This window comes from Hemiscyllium ocellatum, chromosome 9, assembly GCF_020745735.1.
Source record: "Hemiscyllium ocellatum isolate sHemOce1 chromosome 9, sHemOce1.pat.X.cur, whole genome shotgun sequence".
Lineage (NCBI taxonomy): Eukaryota > Metazoa > Chordata > Chondrichthyes > Orectolobiformes > Hemiscylliidae > Hemiscyllium > Hemiscyllium ocellatum.
In genome coordinates, this window is record NC_083409.1 from 59,833,498 (window position 1) to 59,852,468 (window position 18,971).

At 41.8% G+C, this 18,971-nt stretch overlaps 1 protein-coding gene across 1 annotated transcript; it reads left to right on the top strand.

The window, feature by feature from the left end:
* The first annotated feature begins 1,742 nt into the window (after nt 1-1,742).
* Nucleotides 1,743-3,694, top strand: LOC132818730 (growth arrest and DNA damage-inducible protein GADD45 alpha-like). The gene is made up of 4 exons (XM_060829779.1): nt 1,743-1,856; nt 2,137-2,238; nt 2,332-2,545; nt 3,004-3,694. Exons 1-4 carry the CDS (start codon nt 1,816-1,818, stop codon nt 3,112-3,114), a joined length of 468 nt encoding a protein of 155 aa, XP_060685762.1. The 5' UTR covers nt 1,743-1,815; the 3' UTR covers nt 3,115-3,694.
* Nucleotides 3,695-18,971: the final 15,277 nt, after the last annotated feature.

Genomic DNA, 18,971 nt, shown 5'->3' on the forward strand with positions numbered 1-18,971 from the left:
CTGAAAGCTCGTGATTTCAATTAACCTGTTGGACTATAACCTGGTGTCGTGTGATTTCTGACTTTGTCCACCCCAGTGTGGGCGGCATGGTGGTACAGTGGGCGGCACGGTGGCATAGTGGGCGGCACAGTGGCACAGTGGTTAGCACTGCTGCCTCACAGCGCCTGAGACCCAGGTTCAATTCCCGACTCAGGCGACCTGTGTGGAGTTTGCACGTTCTCCCCGTGTCTGCGTGGGTTTCCTCCGGGTACTCCGGTTTCCTCCCACAGTCCAAAGATGTGCGGGTCAGGTGAATTGGCCATGCTAAATTACCTGTAGTGTTAGGTAAGGGGTAAATGTAGGGGTATGGGTGGGTCGTGCTTCAGCGGGTCGGTGTGGACTTGTTGGGCCGAAGGGCCTGTTTCCACACTGTAAGTCTAATCTAAAACCAGCACCTCCACATCATGTCTCAATTAACATTGCTAAAACAAATGAGTCTTGAGTTCTGAGGAAGGGCCACTGGACCTGAAACGTTAACCCTGATTTCTCTCTATAGATGCTGCCAGACCTGCTGAGCTTTTCCAGCAATTTCTGTTTTTGTGCTAAAACAGATTATTTGTTCATTAATCTCACTACTATTTATGAGACATTCATAAGGCCAGATTGCCTGCTGCAATACCCGACATTACACCTAGGCTGCGCTGCAAAATACTTTGGCACATCTTGAGATGATCAAAAAGATCAAACATGAATGCATGTTTTCTATAACATGAACTGACTAGGCTTGTACTTATTCATTTACTTGGAGTACAATTCATAATGATATTTTAATGTCTTTTAATCACTAAATATGCATTAATTGTATCTGTAATATTTGTATTATAGATCTATTCCGGCGTTGAGATGATTATGCATATTTGAAATATATACGCTTAAAATCTTATCAACAGTTATATGCATTTGTAAAACGTGCTCTTGAGATAGGAATGATATAGGCAGGGACACATTTAATTTCCACATTACTGACCCTGGTGTTCAGTCTATTTGATGATAATATTGTTGGGTGTTCCAATCAGGGCACGACAAGTGAAGCTTGCGTTTATATGGTGCCTTTCGCAATCTGAGAATGTCCCAAGTGTTTTACAGTCAACTGTGTACATTTAAAGTATAGGAAATTCCGACATATTGAACTAGCAATGATTAGGGAATGACTATTACGCGCAACTCCAGATGACGTGATTTGGGATTGAATGTGGAGATGATGACATCCCTTAACATTGTTACCCTTGGCCTTGGTGATAGGTGTTGCAGTAGTGGTTTCTTCACTGTATCTCCACATAGTGGACGCATTTTTAAAAAAAAATCATGTGGCGATAAACAGAGCATTAAGGAATTTGCTTCTGTGTATAATTCCACCGGACAATCCTACAATTTCCAAACATGAACAATGAAATGGGGAATAAGCACTGATTGACGTGTACACCGACCCAGTGAGCTGCGAAACACAGGCGTTTCGCCATCCGCTCCCACCTCCCCTCCTCTCCCGGGGCTGACCCTTTGTCCCCAGCGGCTCGGGGTGAACGCAAAGTCCTTATTAGCATAAGGGTCGATGACCAATGGCGGAGCGGCCATGCAAATGAGCGAGCATAAGGTTGGTTGGCTTTCCCTTGAAACATCCTGCCCCCTGGCTGTAGCCCCGCCCTCAACCCCGCGAGCGCCCTCAGTGCTGGAGCCTGACAGCAGGCGCTGCATTGAGCTGGAACGAGGCGAGTGGCAAGGTTCAAAGAAGGGGAAACCTCCAGCAATCTGAGAAACTCGCTCAAACCCACAAACAAAATGACTTTTGAAGAACTCACAGGCGATCAGAAAGCAGAGAGGTAATAAACAATGCTACAAAACGCATCGATTGCACTTTAAACAAATACTATGTTTTTTAAAAAAACGTGAAACAATGATTAAATGTGCGGTGCTGATTCCTATTTTGCGTTGTGCGTCGGTTAAAAGAAGTTTAATTTTCTCCTCATTATTACAATCTTTTTTGTGAGATGAAGCACTCAAATTTGCATTTGCTTGACGCGACCGTTAGTTTCCGGAGCTGGAGTCTGTTTTTGCTGCTGAGGGAGTTAAGATTGTTTTTACTTCTGATTCGGATGGTAGGATGGATGTGGTGAGAAAAGCTTTGGAAGAAGTTTTGAGCTCCGCGCTGGCGCAAGGCTGCATCACAGTTGGAGTGTATGAGGCAGCAAAACTCCTAAATGCGTAAGTACACTAAATAACTAAAACTTCTACATTTTTTTTCCTAAAAAGATTCATAGTTTGAAACCGGTCAGATCTTATTTATTTTTTTAACAGGGATCCTGACAACGTTGTTTTATGCTTGCTTGCCACGGATGAAGGGGATGATCTGGACGTGGCTTTGCAAATTCATTTTACGCTGATCCAAGCTTTTTGCTGCGAAAACGATATTAACATAATGAGGGTGAACAACATGCACCGTCTGGCAGAGATCTTGGGCGGGATGGATGGGGCAGGCGAACCTAAAGATCTCCATTGCATATTGATCACAGTAAGTATTACACTAGTCACATTAGGAATAAATCCAATAACCGAGGCGTAAAACTGCCATCAGTTCTAAACAATGACAGAAATTTGACAGTTGTTAAGGTTTAAATTAAGCTATTTGTAGACCGTATGAAACGAGTTACACACTGAAATCAGCTTAGGTTATTGCAAATTAACAAGTGCGACCCCTAAAAGCAGACGAAACTATATGTAGATACCCAACTGATTGTTGCGATTCTATGTAGATGATATTCGGAATGAAGTGATGTCTGTTTGCACCAATAGGTGGTGTAACTTAGCTCCCCTGGTAGTGACTAGCCAACACCGATTACAATTTTGAGTTTGCAAGAATCACTGGGGGGTCGATGGGATGGGGTGTGGGACGGACGATGAGAATCAGATGATGCACTTTTTAATATCTTTTTGTTCCATAAGGATGATTTTTATTTGTCTTAAATTCAGAGTCAAGTTGCACCATGGAAAGATGCAGCGTTGAGCAAAGTCAGCGGTTTCTGCAAAGAGAGTCGATACTTGGATCAGTGGGTCCCAATCATCAATCTGCCTGAACGGTGATCCTCATTTAATCGCAAACATTGGATTTAAGAGTTGCATTTGCCTCTCAGGGATTGCTCAGGAGATATTCTCATTAGCCGTCCGAAAACATGGCGCTGGAAAATTTAAAAGTTTTTTTTTGTTGCGGAGGGCGGGCTAGACTGGAGTTTCGACTGTCTGTAATTATTTTCCTCAGAACGCCGAACTATGACTCAACTTCAGCTGTGCCTGGAAATAGTGACAATGAGTAAGCAGACGGGAACTGAAGCAAAGGTTGGAGCTGATTTCATAGCCGAGAGTAATAGAACTGCCGGAAGAATTGCGGGGAATTACAGCTTCTATTTCAGGAACTAGAACTTGTTTTTAAAAAAAACTTGTTTTGACAAAACTCGACGCATGGATAAGAGAAGTGTTTGAATTTAGTTTGAAAATGCAGTATTGCTTACTATTTACACGATGTCACAGACCTGAGGGGAAAGTTTAAAAAACATAATATGTTAAGGATTTTTATTGTATTTAATTACAAATTGAACTTTATTACAAAAACACTTTGCTGTTTTGTCTAAGTATGAAATGAGAAGTTATTTCACAATTTATATAAATTGACCATTATTTTTGAAAAATTGACTAATTTTTTAACCAGTTAATAATTAGTTAATTTTCACTAGCAATTTAATGTTCAGAATTTGTTGCAGGTAATTTTTGTGGATTGTTTTAATTGGAAAGTTTGCAATACAATACAGTGGGATTGCCAATATACTGATTTCAGCTTGTTAAAATATTAACAATATGCCCCAATTATAAGTCATTTTATCCCTTTTGTCACTTCGTATAGATGAGCAATGTTAAAACTGCACCACTGCTCTTTACAAGCAAGTCCAGAATGCAGCTTATTTATGATCAGGACAAAATGCAGTAATGTATTAATACAATGATTTATTAGTTAGTAGCTATGCATTTCTGAAAGATGATATTCTGCTACACAATTCATTTATTGCATTGCCACATCCAACAGCATACATCCTGTGGACATAATGCTGCATGTAAATTGGCTGATTTCCTCCTATGATCAGCTATAGTTAAGGTTGCAAATAATAAGAGCAATTGCATGTTCAAACTTAGTCTGTGCGAGTTAACTGACTGTGCTCAATTTTAGCAACTCCTTTTCCAGTAATAGAAAGAATCAGTGGAATAAGGATGGAAAAAGCAGCCTGTATCTCCATTTTGATCATTCGGTAATAGAATTGCTTGTGTGTATGTCAGCTGAGGAGAAAGGTATGCTTAACTGTTCAACTAGCATCGCTGAAGAGAGGATAGTACAGGTCACATTTCAGATGCATTAGCTTTCATTAGAACTCTGCCAAACGATCACCAGTCTGAATGAACACTAACTATCTTTGGCTTTCCATAGAAACTGCATGGTCAGAATGTTTCTAGCATTTGCTGTGAATATTTCAGTTTTCCAGTATCTGCAGTGTTTGCCTTTTTAAGTTCAGCTATGATCCTTTGTTTTCATCCTATGCTGGCTTAAACAGCTTCTGACATTTTGTGTCAAAAGTTGCATAATATTAAAAAAATTATACTCTACTTCACTTAGAGTTAAGAGTACAAAATTTGATAGCCCTCAAAGCTGGATGTAGGGATCACAGTGCAGAATTTTCCAAATATTGTTTCTTTCTTTATGCTTGAGTGTGGTGATGGAAAAGCAGAGGAGGTCAGGTGGCATCCAAGGAGGAGGAGAATCAACGTTTTTGGGCAAAAGCCCTTTATCCAGCACCACACTCTCGACTCTGATCTCCAGCATCTGCAGTCCTCACTTTCACCTTTCTTTAAGCTGCCTGCAGATTGATTATACCATGGAACCCAGTGTAAATGCATTGTTGACTGGCAGGACACCACAGTAAGGGATTCAAATTCATGCAAGCTTAGCACTACTTAAAGCTGGCTTGCTAGGTCAAAAGCCCGTCAGCACCTCTTCAAGGGGGAAGCCGAGCAGAGTGTACTCGAGGGCCTTTAACCTAACACCAAAGGATTTGACGACTCAGGCAGATAGGAGAAATCAGTGCAACTAAACAGCATTGTTGTCGATACTGTCAAATAGTGCATCCATGAGGATGTAGATGAGGCATAAGAAAAAGTTTAATGACCTCACAAGTGCTCAAGGTCAGTGAAGGTTTCATTACACGCCATAGCTTCACAATGGAATGATGAGCTTCAGATATTGCTCAATTCTAATACTTTACTCACCTAGCAACAATCTGTTTATCAACCAAAACTCATATCTTGCACTTGCAGCTTTACCTCAGTCTCACACACTTAACATTCTATACTCTTCACATCCAATTATCAGCTTCCTGATACTGTGAAAACTTTAATTATGAGATCACATGCATTGACAGACTAACCTGTTCAGGGATGTTACACATTTTCTTCTCTCTTGTAGGTGAGGTCAAGGTGGCTCACAGTTGCAAACAAAAGCGCCATCTACCCGTCCTCATCCCAGTGAAATAGCGGGAATCTAACAGAACCATTTTGCACCAAAACCACCGCTGATTGCTGAAAGATTCAGATTCCACAAATGCAACTAGCATAATGGTGAATCTATCACACAGTTTGTAGAATTTTTAAACAAGTTAGCAAAATCCTACAAATTCCAAGACAATTAAATGATGCTTAGAGACAGACTGCTGTATGGTTTAAGACATGAAGAAATCCAGAAGAGATTACTGACAGAAAGGAACTGACACTTAAAGCACTGGAAATAGCCGTCTACATTGAACTAACAACCAAGGAAGCATAACAGTTAATATCAAGGATGAGAGCTCACAAAATGACAACTGAAAGAGTTCACAGAATGGTAGCTGAGAGATGAGCACCATTGCCCACTCAAAACTGTGATCAGTGTGGGGAAAAACACAGGTCACAGAGCAGCAGATTACTGATATAAATAAGCTGCAGAAACTGTGGCAAGAAAAGGACACATTAATAGGTGTGCATGAGGAAGGAACGTGAACAACATGTAGAAAAGTTACAGAAATAAGTGTATAAAAGTGTAATTAGAAAAGCCCAGACACTCAGTTTAAACGTTATTAAATGTACTGGCCATTGCTGATAATAACTGATTCTAGGTCACTCCCTTAATGAATGGTAAACCTGTAGGAATGGAAGTGGACATTGGAAGAGCAGTTTCATTGATACCTGAATGCATCTGGGAAGCAGCTGAGTCTCATTTGCACATGCAACTCTCAAAAATTGTACTATGAATGTACATAGATAGAGTGATGCCTTTAAGGTGGTATATTAATGTGAATGTCAATGTTTATCTTCAGACTGACCAAAGAAAATCTTCCAGCTTTATTGGGAAGAGTATGGTTGAAGAAAGTCAAATTCACTTGGGTGTAGTAGATCACTTGTCAGATTCAGAGGCTGATTAGAAATTCTAAAAAAAAATGCCATTGTTTTTAATTGGGATCTGGGGAGAACAGAAAAGATCTTAGTCAAATTGAAGATCAAGGATCAGAATGAAGCAAAATGTGGTAAGGCTAGATCACTGCCTTGTGTAATCAGACCAAAGACTGAGGCAGAATGAGAGAGGTTCGTCAATATAGGAGTCCTTAAACTTGTAAATGAGAGCGACTGGGTCACACATATTGTACCAGTAATGAAGGAAGATAGATTGAATTGCCTCTGCGATTATTTTAAGGTCACTATTAATTTGGTACTTTGTGCTGAGCGGTCTCCTTTGCCTTTAATTGATTATCTATTTGCTGGATTACCTGAGGTCAGCTTTCCAGTAAAATTGACCTTAGTCAAGTCTGTCTTGATGACTATTTAAATGATGACTTAATTACATCATCGGAAGAAATGAAATAGAGCACCTCCACAATTTAGATACTACACTGCAAAGATTATGGTCTAAGAGTGAACAAAGCCAAATGTAATATTTTGAAAAATCCCCTGTCAAATATCTCAGGTTAAGTTTTATTGTCATGTGTACTTGAGTTACCACATGGTGCCATTTTAGGTACATATTACCTAGGTACAAAATGTTAGAGGTAGAAAAATAAGGAAATAAGTTAAAAAGTTCAACACTGCAGTCTTCTTAGTAGAAAAATGAATAAATAGTTGAAACATCAAACATTAAGTTCCATCTTAAGCCATGGGCCTGCAGACGCCCCAAGCTGGGCTTTAGCCAAGAGGGCTCACTCTTCCCTGTGCTGAACTGAGACGCGGCTGTGCTCACTAGCAGCCACTGACTGCTATTGCTGACGTCAATCAGGCATGCCAGGCTTCACCACCGCTCACAAGGCTTTGGCCCTGACCACCAATGCTGCTATCCTTTGCAACCGGCTGCTGCTGCCACCATCTGGGCTTGTGCTAGGTCACCTTGCAAGGCATTAGCGCATTGCTGCGGAGTCCCACTCTGGGCATTAATGATGATTTGAAGATGCCGGTGTTGGACTGGGGTGTACAAAGTTAAAAATCACACAACACCAGGTTATAGTCCAACAGGTTTAATTGGAAGCACACTAGTTTTCGGAGCGACGCTCCTTCATCAGGTGATTGTGGAGGGCTCGATCGTAACACAGAATTTATAGCAAAAATTTGCAGTGTGATGTAACCGAAATTATACATTGAAAAATTAATTGTCTGTTAAGCCTTTCATCTGTTAGAAAACAGTGATAATTTCACTTCTTTCATGTGTAAATCACAAAACCTTTTTTTTAAAAGTTGCATTCTCGGGTTAGCTGTTAACAACGGTGATAGCTAGAGAATATGTTGAAGGTGTTAGCCCCCTGTGTTCTCTGTCTATGACCTGATGTTTAGATTGATTCTAATCTAAAAAGTGAGATAACAGAGTTTTACATAAATTCATGCAGTTTTTGAGCTGAGTTCTACATGAATGTATGCAGTTTTTGAGCAAAGTGCAATGTAACTACAAGTACAAATTCACCCCACAAAATATGTGTGCGCATGTGGGTCTTTGTCTGTGTCTGTCTAGGGTGGAGGTTGTGAATGTGAGAAAGTGTGTGTGTGTATAGTGAGTGCAGAATGTCTTAAGTCTACGAGGGGGTGCATGTGGGAGTGTGTGTGTGGTTATCTGTGTGTACCTGTGTCCGTGTGTAGGAATATTTGTGTGTGTGTGTGTGTGTGTGTGTGTGTGTGTGTGTGTGTAGTGCAATGGTGATCATCTGTAGTGTGACATGAACCCAAGGTCCAGGTTGAGGCCCTCCCTATGGGTACCAAACTTAGCTATCAGCCTCTGCTCGGCCACTTTCCTCTGCTACCTGTCCCGAAGTCCACCTTGGAAGATGGTCACCCGAAGGTCCAAGGCTGAATGTCCTGAACCACTGAAGTGTTCCCCAACTGGGAGGGAACGCTCCTGTCTGTTGATTGTTGTGCGGTACCCAACAAAATCCTGCAACCACTGCCTCCAAAACTGATCTCCCTCCAGAAGGTAAAAAGAGAATAAATAAATGAATATGCAAGTTAAAAAAAAGGGTTGGAGCAGACGAGCTCTGGTGTGGAGTCCCATGCTACCGTCTTGCTTTTATTTAGGCCATGTTGGTGCTAAGCGACCACACCAGTCACCTTTAAAAATAAAAATCATAATTGAGGTACCAGCGCCTAAACGTGTAAACTAACCACAATCATTTTTGGGCTTGCTAAATTACCATGGCAGATTTGTCTCAAATCTTGTAAATATTCTCAAGTCATTGCACAATTTACATTGCCAAAAGATGTATTTGAAATAGGAAGATCAATGAGCTTTTACATAAGCCAAACTGGCCTTATTAAAGTCAAAAGTCCTGATTCATTTTGACCTAAAGTTAGCATTTCAACTAGTATGGAATGTAATACTGTATGGAATGGAAGCAGTCATTTTGCATATATTTGAAACGTTGAAGAGAGGTCAATAGTGTTTGACAAAGCAGAAATGAACTACGCACTGATAGAGAAATAAGCTCTAGGAATCATTTTTAGCATTGGGTGGTCTACCAATACCTATATGGCCAGGAATTTACAATGTTTACAGATCATTGACAATAATATTTGGACTTCATACAGGGATACTTTCTCTAGCAGCAACCCTGATATTGAGGTTGTTTCCATTAGCTCACACTTACACAATCAAGTTTCTTATAGTGGTTGATGCACACAGTAAATGGCCTGAGCTGTCAGCATGAAGAGAACATCTTCAGAGAGAACCACTGAAAGATTGGGGGAGATCTTTGTGAAGTTTAGTTATCCAGAACAACTTGTTTGTGACAATGATCCACAGTTTATATCACAACAGCTTACTGTCTATCTAATACAGGACAGAAATCAATGTATCAATCAGCTCCTTATCACCCAGTCACAACCAGTTTGGTAAAAAGGTTTGTTCAGACAATGAAACATTCCTTAAAGATAACTCAAGAATGAGAATCACAATGCAAAAGACTGAACCAATTTTTAAAATATTTTGGATCACAACTCACTTGACATAATATTCTCCAGCCTTGACCAATTGTGTCAGTTGTACTCAACGTTTGATTTGCTATAACCACCCATGACAAAAGACATTATTAGAACATAGAACATTACAGCGGAGTACCGGCCCTTTGGCCCTCAAAGTTGCACCGACCTGTAGAGCCAATCTGACACCCATCTAACCTGCACTATTCCATTCTCGTCCATATGCCTATCCAATGACTATTTCAATGCCCTTAAAGTTGGTGAATCTACTACTGTTGCAAGCAGTGTGTTCCACGCCTCTGTTACTCTCAGTAAAGAAACTACCTCTGACATCTGTCCTATACCTACCAACCCTCAATTTAAAGCTATGTACCCTTGTGCTAGCCATTGCCATCTGAGGAAAAGGCTCTCACTGTCCAGCCTATCTAACCCTCCGATTATCTTTTATGTCTCAATTAAGTCACCTCTCAACCTTCTCTCTAACAAAAACAGCCTTAAGTCCCTCAGCCTTTCCTTGTAATACCTTCCCTCCATATCAGGCAACATCAGAGTAAATCTCCTCTGAAGCCTTTGCAAAGCTTCCACATCCTTCCGAATAATGCGGTGACCAGAACCGTACACAATGTGGCCGCACCGGAGTTTTGTACACTGCAGCATGATTCTGTGGTTTCGAAACTCAGTCCCTCTACCAATAAAAGCTAACACACCGTATGCCTTCTTAACAATCCTATCAAACTGAGTGGTTTGAAGGATCTGTCTGCTCATCTACACTGCCAAGAATCTTACCATTTGCCCAGTACTCTGTATTCCTGTTAGTCCTGTTACTCCTTCCTCACACTTTTCCGCATTAACTCAATTTGCCACCTCTCAGCCCAGCTTTGCAGCTTATCTATGTCTCTCTGTAACCTACAACATCCTTTGTCACTATCCGCAACTCTTACAACCTTAGTGTCATCCACAAATGTCATCCTCTATGCCCTCATCCAGATCATTTATAAAAATGACAACAGTGGGCCCAAAACAGGTCCTTGCGTTACCCTACTAGTAAGTGAACTCCAGGATGAATATTTCCCATCAATCATCATCCTCTGAGTTCTTTCAGCTAGCCAATTTTTGATCCAAACCACTAAATTACCCTCAATCCCAAACCTCTGTATTTGGTGCAACAGCCTATCATGGGGAACCTTATCAAACACCTTACTGAAATCCATACACACCACATCAACTGCTTTAACCTCATCCATTTGGTCACCTTCTCAAAGAACCCAATAAGGTTTATGAGACGTGACCTATCCTTCACAAAACCGTGTTGACTATCCTAAATCAACTTATTCCTTTCTAGTTGATTATAAATCCTCTCTCTTATAACCCTTTCCAACACTTTACTCACAACCAAAGTAAGGCTCACTGTTCTATAATTTCCAGGGTTGTCTCTATTCCCTTTCTTGAACAAGGGAACAAAATTTGCTATCGTCCAGTCTTCTGGCACTATTCCTGTAGAAAACGACGACATAAACATCAAAGCCAAAGGCTCGGCAATCTTCTCCCTGAATTCCCAGAGAATCCTAGGATAAATCCCATCCAGCTGAGGGGACTTAGTAATTCTGAAAAGTTTAAAAATAGATAACATCTCTTCTTTATGCTCCTCAATCCCATCTAGTCCAGTAACCCATGTATCAGTATTCTCCTTGACCACATTGTCTTTTTTCTAGTGTGAATACTGATGAAAGGGATTCATTTATCACTTCCCCTATCTTCTGACGCCACACACAACTTCCCACTACTATATTTGATTAGCAGTAATCTTACTCAAATCATTCTTTTAGTCCTGATATACCTCTAGAAAGTTTTAGGGTTTTCATTAATCCCATCCGCCAGTAACTTCTCATCTCCCCTCCTGGCTCTTATTAGCTCTCTCTTAGGTCTTTCCTGGCTAACTTGTAACTCTCAAGTGACCCAAATGAGCTTTTACATCTCATCCTAACATAAGCCTTCTTCTTCCTCTTGACAAGAGATTCAACTTCCTTTATATATCACGGCTCCTGTGCTCAACAACTCCTTCTTACCTGACCAGTACATACTTATCAAGGACCCACAGTTGTTGGACCTTGATTAAGCTTCACATTTCAACTGTGCCCATCCCCTGCAATACACTTCCCCATCCTATGCATCCTAAATCTTGCCTAATCATAATGTAATTGCCTTTCCCCCAGCTATAACTTTTGCCCTGCAGCAAATAACTATCCCTCTCCATCACTAAAGTAAACCATGCCGAATTGTGGTCACTATCACCAAAGTGCTCACCTACCTCCAAATCTAACATCTGGCCCGGGTTCATTACCCAGTACAAAATCTAATGTGGCCTTGCCCCTTGTTAGCCTGTCTACAGGAAATTCTCCTGCACACACTGGACAAAAACTGACCCATCTAAAATACTTGAACTATAGTATTCCCAGGCAATATTTGGAAAGTTAAATTCCCCCATAACAACTACCCTGTCATTCTCGCTCCTATTGAGGATCATCTTTGCTATTCTATCCTCTACATCTCTGGAATTATTTAAAGGCCTAAAGAAAACTCCCAACAGGGTAATCTCTCCTTTCCTGTTTTTAATCTCAGCCCATACTACCTCAGTAGACGAGTCCTCAAATGTCCTTTCTGCAACTGTAATACTGTCTTGACTAATGGTGCCACACCACCCACCTTTTACCATTTTTTCTGTTCTTTCTGAAACATTTCAATCGCAGAACCTGCAATAACCATTCCAGTCCCTGCTCTACACATGTCTCTGAAAAGGCCACAACATCAAAATCCCAGGTACCAATCTATGCTGCAGGTTCACCCAATTCATTACAGATGCTCCTGGCATTGAAGTAAATATACTTCAAACCAACTTGTTGCTTGCTGGTGCCTTCTTGCAATCTTGAAATCTTAGTTCTGACTTCACTATTCTCAACCTCCTGTGTACTTGGTTTCCATCCCCCTGCTGAAATGGTTATACCCACCCGAAGAGCATTAGCAAATTTTCCCCTTAGGATATTGGTACCCCTCTGGTTCAGGTGAAGACCATCTTGTTTGCAGGGGTTCCACCTATCCCAGAAAGAGCCCCAATTATCCAGGAATCCAAACCCCTTCCTCCTGCACCACCCTTGTAGCCACTTTTTCAACTCCTCTCTCTGCCTATTCCTCACCTTGCTAGCATGTGACGCAGGCAACAAACCAGAGACAACAACTCTGTTCGTTCTAGCTCTAAGTTTCCACCCTAGCCCCCTGAATTTTGCCTTAAATCCCCATCTCTCTTCCTACCTATGTCACTGGTGCTGATATGGACCACGACTTGGGGCTGCTCCCCCTCAAGGATCCTGAAAACATGATCAGAGACATCATGAATCCTGGCACCTGGGAGGCAACACATCAACCATGAGTCTCTCTCATTCCCACCGAACGTCCTATCTGTCCCCCTAACTATGGACTCCCCAACGACTAATGTTCTGCACCTCATCCCCCTTCCCTTCTGAGCAACAGGAACAGACTTTGTGCCAGAGACCTGTGCCCCGTTGCTTACCCTGATAAGCCGGCCCCGGCAACAGTATCCAAAACGGTATACTTTGTGTTAAGGGAAACGGTCACAGGGGATCCCTTACTGCCTGCCGGTTCCCTTTCTGGCCCCTGACGGTAACCCATCTACCTTCTTTTACCTGAGGTGTGACTACCTCCCTGTGAGTTCTCAATAACCGCCTCTCACTCCCGAATGATCCGAAGTTCATTCAGAACCAGCTCCAATTCTCTAATGTGATTTCTGAGGAGCTGGAGTTGGGTGCACTTCCCACAGATGCAGTCAGCAGGATCATTCTGCAGGAGGAATATTCAACCACCCTAACCTCCATTCCCACCATTTTAAATTTCCAATGAGTTCTACTGAAAAATCAAAAAAAAAGCTAAAATAAAAAATAAAGAGACTAGTCAACTTACCAATTCGGCACAGAGAATTTTTTTTTGGTTAGAGGAAGACAACGGGTGGGAGACTCTTACCCAGCAGCCCCGCTTCTCCCACTCCAATAGCCGCCAACAAAATGTTTCGTATTGACATGAAACAACAGAATCAGGTTTTTCAATAAGAGAACATTTTGAAAAGGTCAATAGTGGCAAGGAATACACTTAATGGTAAGGTCCTGGGCATTGTTGAACATAGAGTTATTGGATGCAGGTTCATAGTTCCGTAAAAGTAGAGTAACAGGTACATAGAATAGTGAGGAAGGCGTTTTGTATGCTTGCCTTTATTGGTCACTTCAATGAGTACAGAAGTTGGGAGGTCATGCTGTGCAGTACAGAACAATGGTTAGGCCACTTTTGGAATACTGTATTCAATTCTGGTCTCCCTGCTATAGGAAATATGTTCTGAAACTTGAAAGGATTCAGAAAAGATTTACAAGGATGTTGCCAGGGTTAGAGGGAGCTATATGGACAGGCTGAATAGGCTATTTTCCCTGGAGCATCGGAGGCTGAGGTGTGACCTTATAGAGGTTTTTTCATGAGGAGTGTGGTATGGAATGAGCTGCCAGAGGTGGTGGTGGAGATTGGTACAATTACAATATTTATAAGGTATCAGGATGGATATTAATAGGAAAGGTTTATAGGAATCTGAGCCAAATGCTGGAAAATGGGACTAGATTTATTTAGAATATCTGGTCAGCATGGACAGGTTGGACCAAAGGGTCTGTTCCCATGCTGTATATCTCTGTGACTCTAATTATACCACTAGTGACAAGTGGGTACCAGTCATGATTGTGGCACAGACTGGACTGGACTCCTAAACTGTACAGATGAGAGGCCATGTTGCACATGGAAGACATGCAAATCAACTCTTGGCAACCCGAAGAAACACCAGAAACAACATTAATTGAAGATCCAGAAATAATTATACCACATAGAGACCTGGATACACCCGAGGACAGAACAGTAACTGGGGTACCTGAGCAGGACAGTACCTTAGCGGAGAATACCACTATATTGTCTGAACATTGAGTCACTTCAGGAAATGTCAATAACAGATAATGGTCCTAGTACACACAAAGCAGCAAGGTTAAAAGCAATGAGAACAACAGCTGCTTAAGGTGCACTGACAGTCAAAGATTCAGCATCCCCCAGAAAATTTAGCCTACTAACCACTGTATAAATGATTGCAAATAGAGTCACTGAATTATACAGCACGGAAACAGGTTGTTTGGTCCAACTCATCCATGTTGACTGGATAACCTAAACTGATCTAGTGCTATTTGTAAGTGTTTGTCCCATATCCCTCTAAATGCTTCCTATTCACGTACCCATTCCATTGCCTTTTAAATGCTATAATTGTCCAAGTTCCTCCACCATCTCCTCTGGCAGCCCCTTCCATACAAGCACCATCCTCTGTGTGAAAAAAGTTGCTCCTCACATTCCTATTCAATCTTTACCCTCTCACCTCAAACCTGTGCCCCCTAGTTTTGGACTCCCCTACTCTGGGAATAAAGACCGTGGCTATTCACCCTATCCACGTCACTCATGATTTTATAAGCCTCTGTAAGATCACCCATCAGCCTTTGACATTCCAGGGAAAAAAGCCCTAGTCTATTCAGCCTCTCCCTACAGCGCAAACCTTCCAACCCCAGCAACATCCTTGAAAATCTTTTCTGAAACATCTTTCCCCTAGCAGAAAGTCTAGAATTGGACGCAGTACTCCAAAACTGGCCTAACCAATGTCCTGTACAGCTGCAATGTGACATCCCAACTTCTTTACACAATGCACTGAGTAATAAAGGCAAGCATACCAAATGCCAACTTTCAGTACCCTGTCAACCTGTGACTCCAACTTAAAGGAACTATGCATTTGGACACCAAGGTCCCTTTATTCAGCAACACACCACAGGGCCCTACCCTGATTTGCCTTACCAAAAATACAACACCACACACAAAGTTAAACACCATCCGCCACTCTTCGACCCACTGGCCCATCAGGTTAAGGTGATGTGTGAACGTTTCATTGCAAAAACCTCTGATGTAAAGAAGGGGGATACGTTGGGATGCAGTCTGTCAGCCAACATGTGCAAGCAGCTACCATACTGAGATAGTGCAGGCTGAAGCTGGGCCTTCCAAGACTCCAGCTGCTGAATATCTTGCATATCCATCTGCAGTCACCCCCCCCACCACCCCCATAAATTTCAGCAGATGCCCACTACCACACAGTGATCAATGAAGTAGAACCTCATAGGAGTATTAAACTAAATAAAAGTCCTAATAAGAAACACACTGGGGAATGTACAAGCATGATTAGTTGACTATTGTCTTGTGTATTGGATTTTTTGTTGGGTAAAGTTGTTTGGTAAAGCTGGTTTAGTGGTAGGATTTATTTCAACATTGTAGCTGATGCATTCCCTTCTATTTGCATTAGGCCCATTAGTCATTCTCCTATAGAAAACTGACCATGAACTGGTCATCATGAAGATACCTGCTCCATCCTTGTAGAAGTTCATGAGCAAGGTCACTACCTTTATAAACACTATGCTCTGAGGCTGCAGTTCTGGCTGCAACAAATGGCAGATTTCTGAGAGAACGTTGTGACTGAAATGAAGGTACCCACCACACTGTTCCTCACTTAATTTAAGATAGGAGAATTGGAGGAAGTGGTTGAACTAAACATTTAAAGTGAAAGTTAAGACTTTCACCAGTCCCTGCAGATTTCACCAAATTTCAATGACACGATAAGTCACAAGATTTATCAGCAGATCAGCAGCAAGTAACTGAAATTAATCAGCAACTAACCTATGGTTGGTTGATGATCCCCTTAAATAGTTTTTAGTCACAGAGATGTACATCACGGAAAGAGACCCTTTGGTCCAACTCGTCCATGCCAACCAAATATCCTGACCTAATCTAGTTCCGTTTGCCAGCATTTAGCCATATCCGTCTAAATCCTTCCTATTCATACACCTATTCAGATGTCTTTTAAATGTTGTTATTCTACCAGCCTCCACACTTCCTCTGGCAACTCATTCCATGCACACACCACCCTCTGTATGAAAAAGGTGCCCCTTAGATCCCTTTTAACATTTTCCCCTCTCACCTTAAACCTATGCCTTCTAGTTTTGGGCTCCCCAATCTCAGGGAAAAGTAAAATACTTGTCTAAATACCTTATCCATGCTATGATTTTATAAACCTCTATAAGGTCACCCTTCAACATTTGAACCTCCAGGGAAAATAGCTCCAGTCTATCTAGCCTGTCCCTGTAGTTCAATCCTCAAACCCTGGCATCATTCTTGTAAATCTTTTCTGAATCCTTTCAAGTCTCACAACATCCTTCCTGTAGGAGGGAGGCCAGCAGTGCACACAAAAGTAGTCGAACCAATGGTCTGTACAGCCGCAACGTGACCTCCCAATTCCTAAATGTAATGCTTTGACCAATAAAATAAAGCATACTAAACACCTTCTTCACTATCCTATCTGCCTGCAACTCCACTTAAGGAACTATGAGCCTGCACTCCAAGGACTCCTTATTCAGCAACACTTCCTAGGACCTTACCATTGAGTGTATAAGTCCTGCCCTGATTTGCTTTTCCAAAATGTGGCACCTCACATTTATCTCCACCACCCCTTAGCCCACTGTCCAATCTGACCAAGATCCCGTTGTACTATGGTAACCTTCTTTGCTGCCCACTACACCTCCAATTTTGGTGTCATCTGCTAATTTACTAACTATATCTCCTATGTTCACATCAAAATCATTTATATAATTGATGACAAGCAGTGGACCCAGCATTGATCCTTGTGGCACACCATGTGGTCACAGGCCTCCAGTCTGAAAAGCAACCCTCCACCACCACCCTCTTCAAGCCAGTTCTATATCCAAATGGCTAGTTCCCCCTGTATTCCATGAGACCTAACCAATCTACAATGAGGAACCTTGAAAAATGCCTTACTGAAGTCCATATAGATGACCATCCACTGTTCTGCTCTCATCAATCCCCTTTATTATTTCTTCAAACAACTCAATCAAGTTAGTGAGACGATTTCCCAAGCACAAGGCCATGTTGACTATCCCTAATCAGTCCATGCCTTTCTAAGTACATGTAAACCCTGTCCCTCAGGATTCCCTCCAACAACTTGCTCACCACTGATGTCAGGCTCACCGGTCTAATACTTTCTCAGCTTTTCCCTACAAACTTTCTTAAATAGTGGCACTTTAGCCAACCTCTAGTCTTCTGGCACCTCACCTGTGAATATCCATGACCCAAATATCTCTGCAAGGGGCCCAGCAATCACTTCCCGAGCTTCCCACAGAGTTCTAGGGTACACCTGATCAGGCCCTGGGGATTTATCCACCTTTATGCATTTTAAGATATCTAGCACCTCCTCTGTAACGTGGACATTTTTCAAGATGTCACCATTTACTTCCCCACACACTGTATCTTCCATGTCCTGCTTCACAGTAAACACTGATGCAAAATACTCGTTTAGTATCTCCCCATCTCCTGTGATTTCACACACAGGCTGCCTTGCTGATCTTTTGAGGTGTCCTATTCTCAGACTCAAACAGCATAGAAATAGTCTCTTTGGTCCAACTTGTCTACGCCAACCAGACATCCCAATCTGACCTAGTCCCATTTGCCTGCAATGACCCATATCCCTTCCTATTCCTATCCCCACCCAGATTCCTTTTAAATGTCGTAATTGTACTTGCATCCACTACCTCCTCTGGTAGCTTGTTCCATACACACAGGTGCTTTGCGGGAAAATGTTACCCCTCAGGTCCATTTTAAAATTTCTCCTCTCACCTTAACCTATACCTTCTAGTTTTGGACTCCCTGACCCTAGGAAAAAGATATTTGATATTCACCCTCTCCATGCCCCTCATGATTTTATAACCTTCTATAAGGTCACCCCTCAGCCTGGCAGCTGAAAAGTTATTTTGCCCTGGTTGACCAGTTTAGAAGTTGGGATTTATTTTTATTCATTCATAGAATGTGAGCATTGCCAGCTGGACAAGGATTTATTGCTCATTCCTTGAGAACATGGTGGTGAGCTGCTTCTTGAACTGCTGAAGTCAATTTGTTGTAAGTAGTGTACAATGGCAGTAGGAAGAAGGTTCCAGGATTTTGAAACAGCAACACTAAAGAAAGGCAATATATATCCAGGTCAGATGGTGAATGACTTGGAGGGAAACTTGTAAGTGGTGGTTGTTCCTATCCATCTACTGCTTCTCTTTCTAGATGGTAGTTGTTGTGAGATTGGAAGAGGTTGTTGAAGCAGCCTTGGTGAATTTCTGCAGTCGTTTTTTCTAGATGGTACACAATGAGGTTGTACAATGATGGTGGAGAGAGTAAATGTTTGTGGATTTGTTGCCAATTAAGTGGGCTACTTTATCTTGGATGGCACCTAGCATCTT

Bases quoted from the DNA above. Each gene is read 5' to 3' on its own strand.
- LOC132818730 (XM_060829779.1), top strand. From the start codon at position 1,816: ATGACTTTTGAAGAACTCACAGGCGATCAGAAAGCAGAGAG. The intron at 1,857-2,136 runs GTAATAAACAAT...TTCGGATGGTAG, and splicing joins GGCGATCAGAAAGCAGAGAG to GATGGATGTGGTGAGAAAAG. The intron at 2,239-2,331 runs GTAAGTACACTA...TTTTTTTAACAG, and splicing joins GCAGCAAAACTCCTAAATGC to GGATCCTGACAACGTTGTTT.